At 36.2% G+C, this 17699-nt stretch overlaps 3 protein-coding genes across 3 annotated transcripts in view; 2 read left to right on the forward strand and 1 right to left on the reverse strand.

The window, feature by feature from the left end:
* The first annotated feature begins 264 nt into the window (after positions 1-264).
* HELRODRAFT_113770 (hypothetical protein) lies at positions 265-6738 on the forward strand. The gene is made up of 13 exons (XM_009025165.1): positions 265-503; positions 552-845; positions 1004-1295; positions 1396-1568; positions 1842-1985; positions 2389-2600; positions 2956-3082; positions 3275-3343; positions 3788-3899; positions 4062-4187; positions 4686-4825; positions 4994-5170; positions 5378-6738. Exons 2-13 carry the CDS (start codon positions 678-680, stop codon positions 5537-5539), a joined length of 1902 nt encoding a protein of 633 aa, XP_009023413.1. The 5' UTR covers positions 265-503; positions 552-677; the 3' UTR covers positions 5540-6738.
* A 93-nt stretch (positions 6739-6831) lies between these two features.
* HELRODRAFT_176933 (hypothetical protein) lies at positions 6832-10085 on the reverse strand (the record flags this gene model as incomplete). The annotated part of the gene is made up of 5 exons (XM_009025166.1): positions 6832-6962; positions 7224-7375; positions 7560-9312; positions 9842-9990; positions 10075-10085. 5 exons carry the CDS (start codon positions 10083-10085, stop codon positions 6832-6834), a joined length of 2196 nt encoding a protein of 731 aa, XP_009023414.1.
* A 6642-nt stretch (positions 10086-16727) lies between these two features.
* HELRODRAFT_176934 (hypothetical protein) overlaps positions 16728-17699 on the forward strand; it is a gene marked incomplete at both ends in the record, with an annotated part of 11032 nt that continues 10060 nt past the window's right edge. Inside the window, one exon of the mRNA XM_009025167.1 lies at positions 16728-16783. Within this exon, the coding sequence (XP_009023415.1) occupies positions 16728-16783 (56 nt within the window). The remainder of the gene's footprint in view (positions 16784-17699) is intronic.

The following is a 17699-nucleotide window of genomic DNA, read 5'->3' on the forward strand; positions in this document are numbered from 1 at the left end:
ATGGTGAGGATGATAGGACCAATCACATCAACGTCGGGTGTGGTCTCTCTCATCCAGATGTCCATGACTGGATGGAAAAAATTCAAAACTCTGCCGCTCCATCCAGTCACAATGAAGTATTTAACTACTTTTATTCAATGTTTCTTCTTAATTTTTTATTTTACACGTGCACCATTTTTTAGAAGAAATTAGATCAAGAGAAGAATGAAAAGAAAAATGGCAGCAGTGGCAGTAGCAGCAGCAGCAGCAGCAGTAGCAGCAGTCATAACTCATACCACCATCGTTACCACGCTCACTCCAACCAGCATAGTAATTTGAATATTAATAAGAAGAGACGATCGACCAATAACACTCGAGATAACAGATTATGTGCACTCTTCCTCCAATCGGATCCCGTCTTATGGGACTACATGACCCGAAGTCCCAATGAACGATATTACGGAGGGCTGGGTTATGTAAGTGGCTGTGTGTGTGTGTGTGTGTGTGTGTGTGTGTGTGTGTGTGTGTGATGTTTTTGTATGCGTGTGTATGTGTTTGTGTGTGTATGTATCTTCTCGATCCGTCTTCTGTAAAATTGTGCTTCTATTTGCATAATGGCTGATAACTTTAATAGGTAGGATGATGTCATTGATGATGTTAGTGATGTGCTTGTGAGATGTTGCAATGATAAATTAGCGATGTACCTGGGGACGTTACTACAGTCGGCAGAACGAGCTCGTGAGGAAATCACATCCCTGTTCGCCAGTCACGTGGATGGGATCAAGAAAATCTACAGTAACACGATATTCAAGTACCAGGACATTGGGCCTTACACTGGGTTCACCTTCGCCGTTCATCGCGTTCAGGTTGACTGGTTGGTTAATTGGCTGGTTGGTTGATTGATTGGTTGGTTAGTTAGTTGGTTGGTTGGTCGGTTGATTGGCTGGTTGGTTGAGGCTGGTTGCGTTTTTGTAACACCACTCTGATGATCCTAAACTTTTCTTTCCCAACTGATTATACTCAGATAAACACGTCAGATGATTGTGAACAGCAGCAGCAGCGGCACTCTCAACCTTCACCTCCATCGTCATCATCATCTTCATCATCGTCGTCGTCGTCGTCGTTTTCAGCTCAACAGCACCACCACCATCAACATCACTCAACGAATCCATTTTGTAAGTGGAATGTGGACGTGAGTTACTTCTTAAATCTGAACTCCCTGTCCAACCACGACCTCTTCTGCCTGGCCTACGTCTTCACCTACAGGGACTTCTCTCATGGGACTCTGGGACTGGCCTGGGTGGGATCCTATCTGAGTTAGTCGTCGGGATTGGGATGTTGAGAGAGTGAGTGATTATATGACCGAATTGATGGTAGCAACGATGATGATGACGACGATACGATGCGATACGACAGGGGCCAGCGGTGGCCTATGTGAGAGGTACAAACACTACAACGAGAACCACAGAATGGTCTACAAAAGCCTGAACACCGGCATCGTAACCCTGGTCAACTACGGCTCAAGGGTACCTCTCAAGGTTTCAACTTTGACCTTTGCCCATGAAGTCGGGCACAATTTTGGCTCGCCTGTTAGTTTTTTTTTGTTTCGCTTTTTTGTTCGCTTGCTTGCCTGCCTGCTGTTTATCCGTTGATATGTTTGCGTTCGTGTGCGTACATACGTACGTAAGTATATGTTTGTGTGTGTACGTGTGTGTATCATTCTGTATGTATATGCCTATGTAAAATGGATATGTACGTGTATGTACGTTGAAACGGATTTCTATATTTATGAATATGTTCAGCTCTTGGTTATGTAAATCAAGAGAATACAAAGTTTTACATGATTGAAACAAACACACCAGCACGATTTTGGCGAGTCTTGCATTCCATCGCTGCATCAACCTAACAACCTGAATGGCAACTACATCATGTTCGCCTCAGCCACCAGTGGCGACAAGCCGAACAACCACGAGTTTTCAACCTGTAGTATCAACAACATCACCCTGGTTGGTTCGTTTGCGGGAACGACTGTTATGGAGATGGTGACGGTGATGAAATTATAACAACGATGACTATACATAATGTGGTACACATACATTCGCTCACACATACAAACACACTCACATACACTCACTCACACATACAAACACACTCACATACACATACACTCACTTACACATACAAACACACTCACATACACATACACTCACATACAAACACACTCACATACACATACACTCATATATAAACACACTCACTTATACAAACACACTCACATATACAAACACACTCACATGACTATACACAAATACGCACAACAGACATAAATTTATGCCATACACAACACATATACATCGGACGCCAATACATTCACATACCTACCTACCTACTGCCCTAACTAACTTCCAGGTCCTAGAAGCTGTTCTGAACGAGCAGAATGGCAAGGACAATTGCTTCAGTCAGAGCGAGGAGGCATTTTGTGGCAATGGCATGGTTGAGGAGGGCGAGGAGTGCGACTGTGGGTTCGCCTTGGACTGCCTCGCGCCTCAAAGAATGGACCGCTGCTGCTACGAGAGAGAGTCCAGTAAACATTGTACCAGGAAACCCAATGCCACTTGCAGGTTGGTTCGTTTTTCTTTCTTCCTTTATGTTATCTCTCTCTTTCTTTTTTTTTTCTCTCTCTCTCTCCCTCCTTCAAGTATTTATTTACATCTATATTTTTCAATCTCTCTCTTTTTCTCGTTCTCTTGAAATTTGTACCTTCCTCCTATCCATCACAGTCTCGGCAATGTTGATAATGATCGTCACAGATATCGTAGGTCATTGTTGGTAGTTTTAAACTGCCATCTAAGTAACTCTTTATCATCTTTATCTTCATCGTCACCGTCGTCATCTCCTCCTGATCATCATCATCATCTCCTGATCATCATCATCATCTCCTCCTGATCATCATCATCACGTGACCACTCCGTGCAGCCCGTCAGAGGGACCATGTTGTCTGGGGGAGAGGTGCAATTACGTCCAAGCTTCACCCCGTGTCGTCTGTATGCATGAGCAGGAATGCAGTGAAACGTCATATTGCAAATATCCTTTCCATTTGTCTGTCTGTCTGCTTGTCTGTCTGTCTGCTTGTCTGTCTGTATTAATGTATTTATGCATGTATGTTTGTGTTTGTATGTGTGTGTGTATGTATCTATGTATCATTGTATTTATGTATGTTTGTGTTTGTGTGTGTGTGTCTATAAATATGCTGTTAGCCTGAACTTTGACCTGCAATACTGGCCAGGGTGCGAAGTGCCCACAACCCTCTCCCAAGCCCGACTACACCCTTTGCAATTTCAAGACACAGATCTGTAAGAATGGGGTAAGAATTAGTAGTAGTGCCCCTGATCACGTGATGGTGATGGTGACGGTGGTGAAAGTTACTTCTGTGTGTTTTTCGTCTGATATTTTTTTTTGTAAAAAAAAACCCATGAATGTATGTATGGTCGGTTGGAAAAAAGTATGTAAATGAATAGAAAGATTGAGAAATGGAGGAATGGAAAGTGAATGAATGAAAAAGTGAGTGAATGAAAAATTGAGTGAATGAATGAATGCATGCATGAATGAATGAATGAATAGGTTTTTTCAGACAGATGGTTTTACTAAAAATGAATAACACTTTGTAAATATTAATTAACAAGAACAGCCGTGAATAAAATTCAATTAAATTTTCAGATGAATAATATTATTAATCACAGAATAAATTAACAATAATATTATAATTGTCGTAATTATAAATATAATAATAATAATTATAATTTCTCAGGAGTGTGCGGGCTCTGTATGCGAGATGGTCAACTGGTCTGTATGTTCGTTGGAGGCACCTGTGGAAGATAGAACTTTTGACCGGAGGCAGTTGTGTTATGTTGCTTGTCTGAGTTGGTCTTTGTTGCTGTTGTTATTGTTGTTGTTGTTTTATTATTCTTTCATTTATTTTGTTGACTGGTTGATTGATTGATTGGTTGATTGATTAATTGATTGATTGATTAATTGATTGGTTGATTATTGATTGATTGGTTGGTTGATTGATTGACACACAGACCCAGTAACATCAGCATGCATTAGCACCGGCAGTATGAAAGATGTTTGGAAGAGACCCAACAAAGAGCTCTACGACCTCCTCCTCAAAATCAACACCACAGATGATGGAATATTGTTGCCAGCTGGTCAGTTATACGTTCATAATGACCTTGCATTCTCTTCTTTTGACCTTTTAATGACCTTGCGTCGTTCTCTTCTTTTGACCTTTATAATGACCTCAATAATTAATGTATGAATCTGTATGACCGTTGAGGTCGTAAGGGTCAATCTGTCTAAAAAAAAAATTTTTGGTGTTGTTAAAAAAAATTGTTGTTATGTCAAATCTATCACCTGTAACAGTTACCGTTAACTTTGAGGTTTTTGCATTTTTTCTCTTTTTTAATATTTACGAATACGATATAGTCAAACGATTGTCTTGAATTTAATTTTTAGGTCAGAAAATTATGTAAAACATTAAGATAGTTATCAAAAACTGAACAAATTCTTCATCATTTATTTGGGGCTAAAATACTCATCTGCCCTTGCTATTAACTGTTAAGTAGTCAGTCATCTACGACCTTGACTCATGTCACGTTCATTCAGTGACCTTGACTCGTGTCACCTTCATTCAATGACCTTGACAGGGGCACCGTGCGACAACTACAGAGGCTACTGCGACGTCTTCCACAAGTGTCGGGCCGTCGACGAGGAGGGCGTGCTGTTTAGATTGATGTACCTCGTTTTCAATGGACAGACGATGGACAAAATTAAAACTTGGATACTTGTTAGTTTGATTTTTATTCGTCGCTGTGTCAGACGGCTCTTGGAATTCGAACCCAGTGACTGCAACATCAGATCCATGGAGCTGTTCTATTACGCCGCCTAGTAGATCCATAACTTAGAATGACGTCATATTGAGATTGAGTGAAAGTACGGATGAATTAATTGTTAGGAGAAGTGGTGGGCCGTGCCATCAGTCGGACTGACCATCGTTCTTGTGATGGGGGTCTTCATCAAATGCTGCGCAGTCCACACGCCGAGTAGCAACCCCAGACAGCCGCCTGCCAGGAAGCTGACTCTACCCAGAAGGCACATTCAACGGCCTCAACCTTTCAACCCTCAACCATCGGTACGCTATTTACTGCGGTTACAATTCTCTCTCTTGTTTTGTCAAACGTTCGTCATCATAAAAATTGTCGCCACCGTGATAACTCCAACTAACTCACTGACTAATTAGATAAGCCATGTATGACTATTAAATATCTACTGATTGGCAGATTGATTAAATGAATGATTGATTGAATGAACGAATGATTGTATGAACGAATGATTGTAGATACCTCTGGGCCCTCCTCCGCCGTATACCCCCACTCCAGCCGTTCATCCACCCCGCCTGCAACCCCAACAGGGCAAACGAAGGCAGTCCCCATCGTCGTCGTCGTCCTCTCATCGCCATGGTAACGCTGGCAGGCAACAGCAAAGATCCAGGAGGATATGAAGCTGGAGTTTTGGAAAGATGCTATTACTCTATCATCATTATATATTACTATATTGTTATTATTATTATTGTTGTTGTTGTTATTATTATTATTACTATTCTAATATTTTTTGTTGATCCTATGTTTATGTTGTTCTTGGTTTCACTGCATGCCATTCAAATGTTTTATTTTTTCCGTTCTGTTGTTGTTTTTCCTTTGCATATTGTGCTATATACAAACAACTCAATTGTAATTAGAAATACATCAAGTCATTTGTATCATAAAATGCTCAGTCAGTCAGTCAGTCAGTCAGTCAGTCAAACAGTAAAATTTTTATATCCGTGCTACGCCATCATCATCATCTTTTATTTCCATGTTACATACATCATCATACACGCGTCTGCGTGGATGTTTGACATCTACACTTTTACTTTTATATATCAATGTCAATTTTATAAAACTGCTAAACTGACGAAATCATGTTATATTGTTGAATGTTTTGTATCACACACACACACACACACACACACACACACACGCTTAAATACATACATATATTTCTTATGCGCAAACAAGCCTAGCTTATCGAATGTTTGTTGTGGAAAAACTACACACACACACACACACACACACACAGAACGACATAGATAAAAGTTGAACCCGGAAAGGATTGCTTGTATCAATACAGCAGGTTTGATGAAGACGTACACACACGCACGGTCATGTATATCGCATACACGTATTTTTGCGTTTGTGTGTTCCAGTTTATCTTTAATCATGTTTTGAGATTTACTTTATAAAGTACTGCATCTAATATAAATATACGTATATATGTGTATCTATTTGTGCGTATGCATGTATGTATGTGTGTGTATGTTTCTGTCTATTTGTTTTATTTTTATACTCCATTTCATCGTTTGTTAATCACGGGTTCAATTAATAACTTCTTTTATTTTTGTGACCCCTGTAAATTTATAAACAAACAAACAAACATAACAAATGAATGAACTATATGTCTGAACAAATGATTCAATAGATAGACGAAATGAATGGATGGATGGATGGATGGACAGATAGATAATTGATGGATGAATGAATGAGTGACGGAATAACTGAAAGTATGAAATGTTTCTATGTGAACTTAACTTTCAAACAAGAACGAACTCATTCAATCAAAATAATTTATAGAAGTTAAAAAATAAAGAAGCTAAGTTTATTACGAATTGAATTATTACGAATCTCATACATGTATATATATGTGTGTTTGTATGTGTGTGTGTGTAGCAAATAGTAATATATTGGCATTAGTAAATCATTTCATCGACTGCTGTCTGGTGATCACGACAGATCTCTTGGATTCTACCATTGGTCCATTAGAAATTGTGGTGACCAGTGAATGAGAGTCCTTCGACTCGACGACTCTTCTGATTGGCTGCTTCATATCTGCAATTATTAGCATTAACAATTCAGAACCAATTAACAGCTGCATTATTTGCAATTAAAAAAAATACCAGTTAAGAAATGATAATGAAATGAATTATTTTGGATGAATTATGAGCCAATCCGAATTGAATTATACAAGTCAATTATAATCAATCAATCTTCGTTTTGCGTCAAGAGACCCGGTTCCCCGAGGTAGGACGTCAATTCTGCAATATAAGTCAATTATAATGATCCAAAAACCACGAATTACAATGATCTAACCGATATTATGAACATCAAGCGTCTCGAGGACAGAGGTTGATTCACTGACGTTTGTTGCTTTACTGCTGCTATCAGCTGATCCTGCCACAGCTGCCAGCGCCGATGACGACGACGTAGTTTGTCGTTTGGTTCGTCTGTCGTGGATCTTGTGTCTATAAAGAGTTCGGGAAAAAAGAATTGAAGATTGTAGAAAATTGAGGTTATTAGCAGTGGCAAGTATAATTTTGTTTCACCGTTTGCACATTTTTTGCAGGTGACTCTGGAGAATACAGGTTATACAAGAACGTACACACAGGCAGGTACACATAGAATTGATCAAACAAACAACCAACCAACCTTAGATCACATTCATCCAAACTTTTGTGCCCTTGCTCCATTGGAACTTGTGATCCAGAAGACTTGTGACTTTCACTACAATCTCCGCCATTGCTGTTGCTGCTGCTAATGATGACTGTAAATTTCAGCATCTCCCTGTCTGCCTCTGTCAGCCTAAACTTTTTAACCCCCTTGTGAGCCCCCAATAGAGCACCACCATCAGCCTCACCATCGTTATTATAGAGAAAAGGGAATTTCTTGAATGAACTTAGCTTGTAGAGTGGCTTGAAGACATACTTGTTATCATCATTGTAAGGTATGCGAACGTATTCAGAATGTTTCAGTGGTGGGTAGATGTCGTCATTGTCATCTTCGGCTCTGTCATCATCTCCCTTTTTGTTGTCAACATCGGCAAGTTTGTTTCTTCTGGATGAGGATGAAGTGATGATGGATTTCAGTTGTGAGGAACTCCTTCCTCTTTGTGCCTGGCTGGAGGTTGATGGAAAGTTTATTTTGTAGTTGGAATCATCAGATAATGGAGATGGTGATCTCGACACGTCTTGTTCGTTCCTCCTTTCATCGTGCTCACTCTCCATCATTTCATTTCTATTCTGTTGCTCTGCTGCCACTGCTATTGCTTCATCATCGTTACGATGGCCTTCGTCATCGTGTTCAACGTACTCATCAGTTGAACTTCCCCTACTTTGTGTCATTTTTATTTTCTTGGAAGATGGGCAGATGCCATCATTACTTTTATTGTGATCGTCGTCGTCGTCGTCATCACTCAACTTGTGTTTCCTGTTTCGTTCATATTCAGCAAGTCTATCAACTAAATATCTTTTTTTGTTGCCGAGCTGTTGCTGGTTAGCTGTTGCATCATCATCGTTATCTCTCTTCTTCATCTTGTCTTCACTATCACCACCATCTTCAGCATTATTCTTATAATTATCATCCTCATTGTGAGTGCCATCACCTTCGGGTTGTTTGTCTTCATTTGATGTTTTATTCTCAGCAGAAGTCGATTTGTTATCTGGCGGTTTGTAACGGTACTTTATATTGAAGAACCTTGAGTTACCTAGGTATGGTCTCGGTTTCAACTTGGGACTGAGAGATTTGAAAAGGGATTCGGGTTTAGAGGTGATTGCTTTGATGTAGGATGGTGAATAGTTGGATCTTCTTCTCCCGGCCGGTGGAGGAACAACAGCTGGCAGATGAGGAGGAGGAGGGGGGTATTTCGATTTGTAAAATGGCCTCACCCTATCTTTACCTAAATCATAACGTTTGGGAGAATACTTTCTGATGGTGGTGCCACAATGTGGTAGTGGAGGAGGTGGTGGAAATCTTCTAATGAACTCATTGCTAACATAGGGTCTAGCATCTTTTCTTTGGTGATAGGCATCATCTTTAGCCAGGTACTCACTTTTATATAGCTGGCGACTTAGATCCTTGTTTCGATAATAAGACTCTTTACTCCGATAATCAGACTCTTTACTCCGATAATCAGACTCTTTGGTTCTGTAATCAGAGTCCTTACTTTTGTAATCATCAGAAATGTCTTTGCTAGAGTAACTCTTCACTGGAGATCTCGACCTGTAAGATCTAGGCAATCGACTGTCGCTTTTCCTGCTCCTAATCATCGTATCTCTCTTATCATCACTCTCCTCGCTACTGTCTTTCTTCCTATCGAACTTTGAAGACGATTCTTTGTGGTAGTCATCGTACTTCTTTGTTTTATAATCCTGCTCTACATATTTCTTTTTGTAAGGACTGTAGCCTAGATGATGTATTAGGAGTTACCCATTAAAATTATTTATTTATTTATTATCCTTCATATTAACATTATTAAATTGTTAAATTATTAATGTTTACATTATTAGCATCATCAAGCAAGTTAATGTATTAATTTATTATTAGTTGTTTTTAATTTATTAATATCGTTATTACACTGCCATTGTTACTCTATCATTATTCTTTTAATATTAGATGCTGTTTTCATGTAGAATTATATTGTTAAACAATATTACTAATTATTATTGATTTCATTAAATGGCATTTTGCATAGATAGGTCACTGCAGCCAACTTCATTAAATTTCCATTTTAATTAAGCACTTAACTAACCAAATTTATTATTTGACAACCTCAATCATATTAAAGATAATTAATTTTATATTAATATTATCATTACGTTTAATTATTATTTTGTTAATAATGATAATTAAATTATAATTATCAAATCTAAATTTCTAAATATAACATTTATTATTAATTATTTTATTATGAATTCTTTCAACCATAACATTACTTTTTGCATCTTTATTTGATGAACCGAAGCGATCTTCTTCGTAATCTTTACCTCCCCACTTATAACCTGACGAACTACTTTTATTATAATCGTCGCCATATTGATCCCTGTGTGATCGCCTCTCTGGACTTTTACTACTCTTGTGCTCACTGCGTTGGTCAAAATTTTTCAAGATTATTTGAAAATATCAAATTCAAAATGAATAAATTTTAAAATATTTAATGAAAACATACCTTTTGTACATGGCAACTCGTGTCGAATTCTCAAGGTGGCAGTTTTATTGCGTGGAATATTTAATGCGGGAACAAAACTATCACTCATCGGCATCCATTAAAGATTTTTATACTTAGCTTTCAAAGAATTGTAAGCAAAGACAAAAAGTATGGAAAACTAAACGCTTCGAATAAAATTAAAAATCTCAAAATTTTTACAATTGACAGAAATCAACAAATTCGACATATATATGTTAATGTAATTTATATTATTTTAAAAATTTTCAACTATACCGTTGTTCATTTTTTTTTAATTCGACACTTAACTGTATCATCCTATCTTAATGAGGTCATAATTCTTGGATTGAAACTTGCGTTATAAAAATGTAAACTGTATACTAATAATATCAGTATTATCTTACTATTAAAGTTTTTAGCAATCCTTTTTTTAAACCTTGCTCATAGCAAGAAACAATTAATACTTTGCAGCTAAAAGTCATTTAATTGAATAAAATTTTACAAGAAAAGAGAGGAAAGAGTTGGAAACATCTGGTAGCAGGTGTACCAATGAAATGAAAAAGTTGCATCTGGTGGATGCAAAAAAAATTAAACACCTGCAAGTACGCCCACTGCTCACCACTGCGCTTCTACTGTCTGATTTCTTTTTTTCGCTTTTTATTTTTTGTTTTTTTTTTTTTTGTTTAAATTTTATGTTTCCTCTCTTTATTTGCGTGAAATAAATGCTCGTGTTGAGTTGTTTTGCTATTTATTATATTATATAATAACATATTATTTGCTCCATTATTATATTATTGTATTCCATGTACAGTACATGACTATTTATTGCAAATCTTCGAAAATGAACGTAAACTATTTTAAAAGATTGTAAATATTTACACCTAATTTGTGTAACTTGTAAAAACTTGTATAGATTACGAATTATAATTAAAAATTTAAACTTAACCGCAACGTTTACAACAGGATGGAAAGCCGATGGGTCCGCCCTTTTTATTACATACAAAAAATTCTATATTGAATCGATGGGGGAGTTTTGCCCCCGAAATTCAAGAGGGGGGGTTACGCCCCTAAACGTTACAACCTGTAAATGTCTACGGACGATAATAGGTGAAAGGTAAAACACAAATTTCATAAAATGTCAGTGACTATCTAATGAAACCATTCCTCTGAACTGTGTAGCGATGTTACGCAATGGCCTCATTATCGAGTGCGTGTGTCCTTTTGTGCTCGATGTTAATAATAATAATAATAATAATAACTATTATTATTATTATTATAGTTATTATTAATAATAATAAAATATAATAATAACTATTATTATTATTATAGTTATTATTATCATTATTATTTTAATTATATTGGTAGTAATATCAGTGTTAGCGATTGTTTATAAATTGTTAAAAAAATAATGATTTTTTTAAATATGCACACACATACACACATACACACATCAATATAAATACACAAACATATACACACAAACATATACACACAAACATATACATACAAACATACATACACGCACGTACAAACACCCACATACACACAGACACGCACATACGGATAAGAAGGAAGCGTATAATGTAATGTAAAGACGAAATTAAAAATCTCATCTTAAGCTCAATCCTCTATGGACATATTCTAGAATACATACAAACTGTTGCTAAATATTGTATGGTGTGTATGTGTCCTGTATGCATATATGTGTGTGTGTGTGTGCGTCGTGTATGTGTGATGAGCTATGCGTGCGTGTGTACGTGTGTGCGTGTATGGGTGTGTTGTGCATGTATGTGATCAGAATGTTTGTGTACATGTATGTATTTTTTGGAACATTTTTTGAGCAATAAATGTTTGTGTATGTGTGTATATGTGATCTGAATGTATGTATGTATGTATAAGTGTGGGTTTTTGCATGTGTGTACGTGTTTGTTTGTGAAAATGTACTTGTGTGTATGTGTCAAGTGTTTTTGTTTGTGTGTTTGTTTGTTTGTTTGTGTGCTGTGTATGTGTGATGCGTTGTGTTTGCGGCGTGTATGCAATTTTGTATTGTACGTGATGATATGTTCTTTAATGTTTGATTCTTTTTAAGTGTTGTACTGTCCGCTGAGGTGTCTTATTCATTCCTTGCTTCCTTATTTCATTCATCCATTCGTTCTTTCGTTCGTTGGTTCGTTGGTTCATTCGTTCATTGGTTCGTTCGTTCTTTCGTTCGTTCATTCATTCATTCATTCATTCATTCATTCATTCATTCATTCATTCATTCATTCATTCATTCATTCATTCATTCATTCATTCATTCATTCATTCATTCATTCATTCATTCATTCATTCATTCATTCATTCATTCATTCATTCATTCATTCATTCATTCATTCATTCATTCATTCATTCATTCATTCATTCATTCATTCATTCATTCATTCATTCATTCATTCATTCATTCATTCATTCATTCATTCATTCATTCATTCATTCATTCATTCATTCATTCATTCATTCATTCATTCATTCATTCATTCATTCATTCATTCATTCGTCCTTTCAATCGTTTTTTCATTCATTCATTTATTCGCCCATTATTTCATTCGTTACTTCACTTTAATGTTCTATAAGTGCGTTTCAATTCTTTTCATCTTCCAATCATTCCATTCCTCTTGATTAATTATTTAATTGTTGTGTTGGAAGGTGACGACTTTGACGACTGTGCTGATGATGATCCTGTTGATGATGATGATGATGACGTTGCTCATTCCTTCATTCATTCATTCATTCATTTGTTCTTTTATTCATCCACCCATTCATGCCAATATTTATTTAATTATTCAATAAATTTTTAATCCGTCACATGTGTATGTAAGTTTAATTAAAACGACGACGCTGTGCACACACACACATAAACACAAGCACAGACACACAAAAACACACGCATACACACACACACACACACATAAACACGTACACCCACAAATGCATACGTACATACCAACATACAGATACATCAAAGTCTTATAATTTCAATCTATTTGTTGTCGATTATACAAGGGTTGTTGTATGAACGTGTTGTAATGATGATGTTACTACTGCTGCTACTACTACTGCTACTACTACTACTGCTACTATTACTACTACTACTGCTACTACTACTACTTCGTCGTCGTCGTCGTCGTCATCATTATCATCATCTAAAATGATGCCTTTCTGAGATTGTATGATTTATTAAGCTTGCAATATTAATCCATGAGAATGCAAACAGACTTTGTTGACATCATCATCGTCGTCGTCGTCATCATCTTTTTTTCTTCATAGTCATGTACATCCCTTAAGCCTTCAACTATCTATGTGACGTAACATTTCAAGATGGCCGATCGTAACTTCCGCTTGTGGACGAATTACTTTTTCCGTTTCCGCTGAGCTGTGAGAAGATCTGCGTGTCAAAACATTCAGTGACTCTGTATTGTATTGTTTTGTATTGTTTTGTATTGTATTGTATCGTATTGTATTGTATTGATTGTATTGTATTGTTTTGTATTGTATTGTATTGTATTGTATTGAATTGAAATGAAATGAATTGTATTGTATTATATTGTATTGTATTGTATCGTATCGTATTGTATTGTATTGTATTGTATTATATTGTATTGAATTGTATTGTATTGTATTGTATTGAATTGTATTGTATTGTATTGTTTTGTTTTGTATTGAATTGAAATGAATTGTATTACACTGTTTGTATTTTAAGAAACCGTGTATGTGGAATGCAATGGATGTAATACTTCTGGCAGGCCGGTTGAGATTTACTCCAGACTTTATAACTTTTGTTTATGCTCTCCGTCGTGTTACCATACACAAACATACAAACACACACGCACACATACGCAAGCACATAAACACGCACATAAACACGCACACACACACGCACGCACACACACACACATGATGTGGTACGTTGTTTGCAAGCACTTGTCCATCTATGTTGACTCTCTACTCAAATTTATTCATAAATCTATTTCTTTCTCATACCAACAAGCCCCATACTTATACATACAAACCTACATACAAACATACATACAAACAAACATACATACAAACATACAAACATATATACTTATACATACAAACATACATACATAGATACATACAAACAAGCAAACATACATACATAATTATAAATACAAATTCTATACATACATACAAACAAACAAACATACATACATACATATATACATACAAACATACATACATGCATACATACATACATTTATACAAACAAACAAGCATACATACACACACACACATGCATATCAATACAAACATACTCGTCCAACTCAAGTTTATATTAGCATCTCTTTCTTGCTCTTTTAATAACTATTAGTTTGTATGTGTGTGTGTGCGTGTGTGCGTGTGTGTACGTCTTTGTTATCATCATCATCATCATCATTGTTATCACCATCATCATCATCAACATTACACTTGTAATTTTATTCAGAGATCGAAGGAAGTATGTATAATATGTCAATGAATGGATGAATGAATGAGTGAGTGAGTGGATGAGCGAGTGAGTGAGTAAGTTGATAAATGCATAAATGAGTAAATAAATGAATGAATGAATGAATGAACGAATGAACGAACGAACACGCGAACGAACGAACGAATGAATGCTAGAATTTATGAAAACTTACGGAGTGAACAAGTCTAGTAAAAAAAATTGAACAGAAATGCAGTAGTAAAAATAAAATAAAAACACCAGCAGAGAGAGGGGAGAAGAAAAAAGAGAGAGAGAGAGAAAGAAAGAGAGAGAGAGAGAGAGAGAGAGAGAGAGAGAGAGATTGAAGATAGGTGGCGAGAGGGAGAGCATAAGTTTCGATAATGAAAATGTCAATTTGTACAAGATGAGCACAACCCACTGCGATCAACATCTTGTCTGTGTATGTCCGTGTATGTCTGTGTGCGTGTGTGTGTGTATGTCTGTGTGCGTGTATGTGCGTGTGTGTGTGTGTGCATCTCTGCTTGAGTATTTGTTCATTGTAATTTTTTGTTTGTGAATAGTTATGTATTTATGTGGGTGTGTGTTAATATGTATGAAGGTATTCTGTTCATATTAGTGTTACCTTGTGTGAGTGTTTATGTAAAATTGCGTTTAAATGTGTGTGCATGTGTGTGTGTGCGTGTGTATGTGTGTGTGTGCGTGTGTATGTGTGTGCGTGTGCGTGCGTGATTCGTATGCAGGGGAGGCATGCGTTTCTTAAATGTTTTTGAGCTTCAATAAAGTGTTAGACGGATGAATGAACGAGAGAAGGAGCGAGAAAAAGAAAGAATGCAGGATTGAATGAATCAGCGACAAATGAATGAATGAAGTTAGGAAGCAATTTGCAAGAAGGAGGCAAGTGATCTTGAGGGATGTATTAGGAGGGGGACCGTTGTCTGTTTGTGTGTGTGTGTACGTGTATGTGTACGTGTGTGCGTGTGCGTGTAGGCATGTGTACGTTGTACGTGTGTGTGCATGTTTGCGTGTGTGAGTGTTTGTCTGTGTTTAGTTTTATTTGTGTGTTATGCACATTCACAAACACATTCACAAACACACACACACATATACATACATGCATTTCTTTTCATTGATATCATTTCTTTGATTTCTTTGTTTTGATTTGATGAAATAAAAAAATAAAATAAATAAATAAATTTATACATATTGTAATATGTTTATATATGTTTGTTAGCTTTATATATATATATATATATATATATATACACACACACACACAGCTATTACGTAATACTTTTTTAATAATATTAGGTGTGTATGTGAAGAGCAATAATTTGTATTGTATATGAGTGTGGTGTCGTGTGGTGTGGTGTCGTGTGGTAGATAGGTGGGTGTTAAACGATTTGTTTGTGTGGTGTGCAATTGCTCAAAGTGTAATTGTTCTAAACGTGTATTGTATTATATATATATACAATGTATAGTGTGTGTGCGTGTATGTTGAGTGTATTGTGTGTGTGTGAGTGTACACATGTGTAAAGTGTATGTGTGTGTGTGGAGTGTATGTATATTGAGAGTAGCGTTGATTGTGGGATCAGGATAGCAGCGCGAAACTCCATCAATTATAATATGTATGGAAATCACAACACTATCTGATCAACAGACGGCTTGTTCGCTGACTGGCTGCCTGGCTGACTGGTTGTATGTTTGTTTGTGTGTGTGTGTGTGTTTATATGTGTATGTACATGTTTATATGTGTGTTTTTTTTGTGTATGTTTGTTTGTATGTGTGTGTGTGTTAGTTTGTGTGTGTGTGTCTGTATGTTTTCTAGTTATAATTAAACGAGTGTATATATGCGTTCTAATTTGAATGTATGTTATGTAGCTAGTTCAATGATGACGACGATGATGATGTGATTAAGAAAGATGATGAGGATGAAGAAGAAGAAGAAGATGATGATGATGAAATGGCTGTGATGATGATGATGGTGGTTCGCGTTAGATTCAAAAAAAATGTCGCTACAAGCAAATGGCTGGATGAAAGAAGTTTAAAGAAAATTCTGAATGTTTATAAATTGTATGTGTGTTTGTATGTATGTATGTATGTGTGTATGTATGTACGTATGTATGTATGCATGTACGTATGGAAAAATAGAAAGACAGACCGACATAAAAATATGCAGACGTACAAGAAGAGCGACAACATAATTTTAATTTTGGTTCGCATGATGAAGTGACGTGTTGATGAATAAAAAAGCAATGACGTCATTCATGGTCAATATAGCAGGTAATTGTTGTGATTGGCTGGCTGGAATGTAGGTCAAATAGGTCATGACATGACCCCATTCATCCTCTTTAACACTTAATCGACCGTGTAAATGTACCATCAGCACTTTAACGACTCGCGTCTTAAGCGTCTAACAACAACAACAACAACAACATCAGCCGCATGTATGTTTGTGTGTATGTTTGTATGTACCTGCGTATATGTGCGTGTGTGTTTATGTATGTGTGTGTATGTATATGTGTATGGATGTTTGTTTGTTTGTTTCTATATAAGTTTTTGTATGTGTGTATCGATTAGTTGATATGTTTCTTAATCTGTTTTATCATATTTGTGAGCGTGTGTGCGTGCATTCGTGTGTGTGTGTGTATGTGCGTGTGTGGTTTTGCGGAATGTGTGTGAGCGCGTGTGCTTTATTATTAGATTTATCAAAGGAAGTTACATTGTATTAAAATGTCTTTAGGCAACATTAAAGATAAAGTAATGTTCACTTGTGTACGTTGTTGTATTTCATACATACATACATACGTACATACATACATACAAACATACAAACATACATACATGCATACAAACATGCATACATACATACAAACTTAAGTGTGATCGTATAAATGAATGGACATGAGTTCAAAAAGCTGTATAATTTATCTCTCAATATAACTCGAGGTCACCATTCATTTGTTCGTTCATTCATTTTTATTACATTGTTTGTCACTCATTCATTCATTCATTCATTCATCCAATCATTCATTTTTCATTCGTTTCTTCTTTTATTCTTTCACTTTTTTAATTTTTGTATGCGTTATTCTTCGGTTTATTCGTTTATTATTTCTAAAGGAGATTGTTCATTTAATCATATATA

The sequence above is a fragment of the Helobdella robusta genome, assembly GCF_000326865.2.
Source record: "Helobdella robusta unplaced genomic scaffold HELROscaffold_40, whole genome shotgun sequence".
Classification (NCBI taxonomy): domain Eukaryota; kingdom Metazoa; phylum Annelida; class Clitellata; order Rhynchobdellida; family Glossiphoniidae; genus Helobdella; species Helobdella robusta.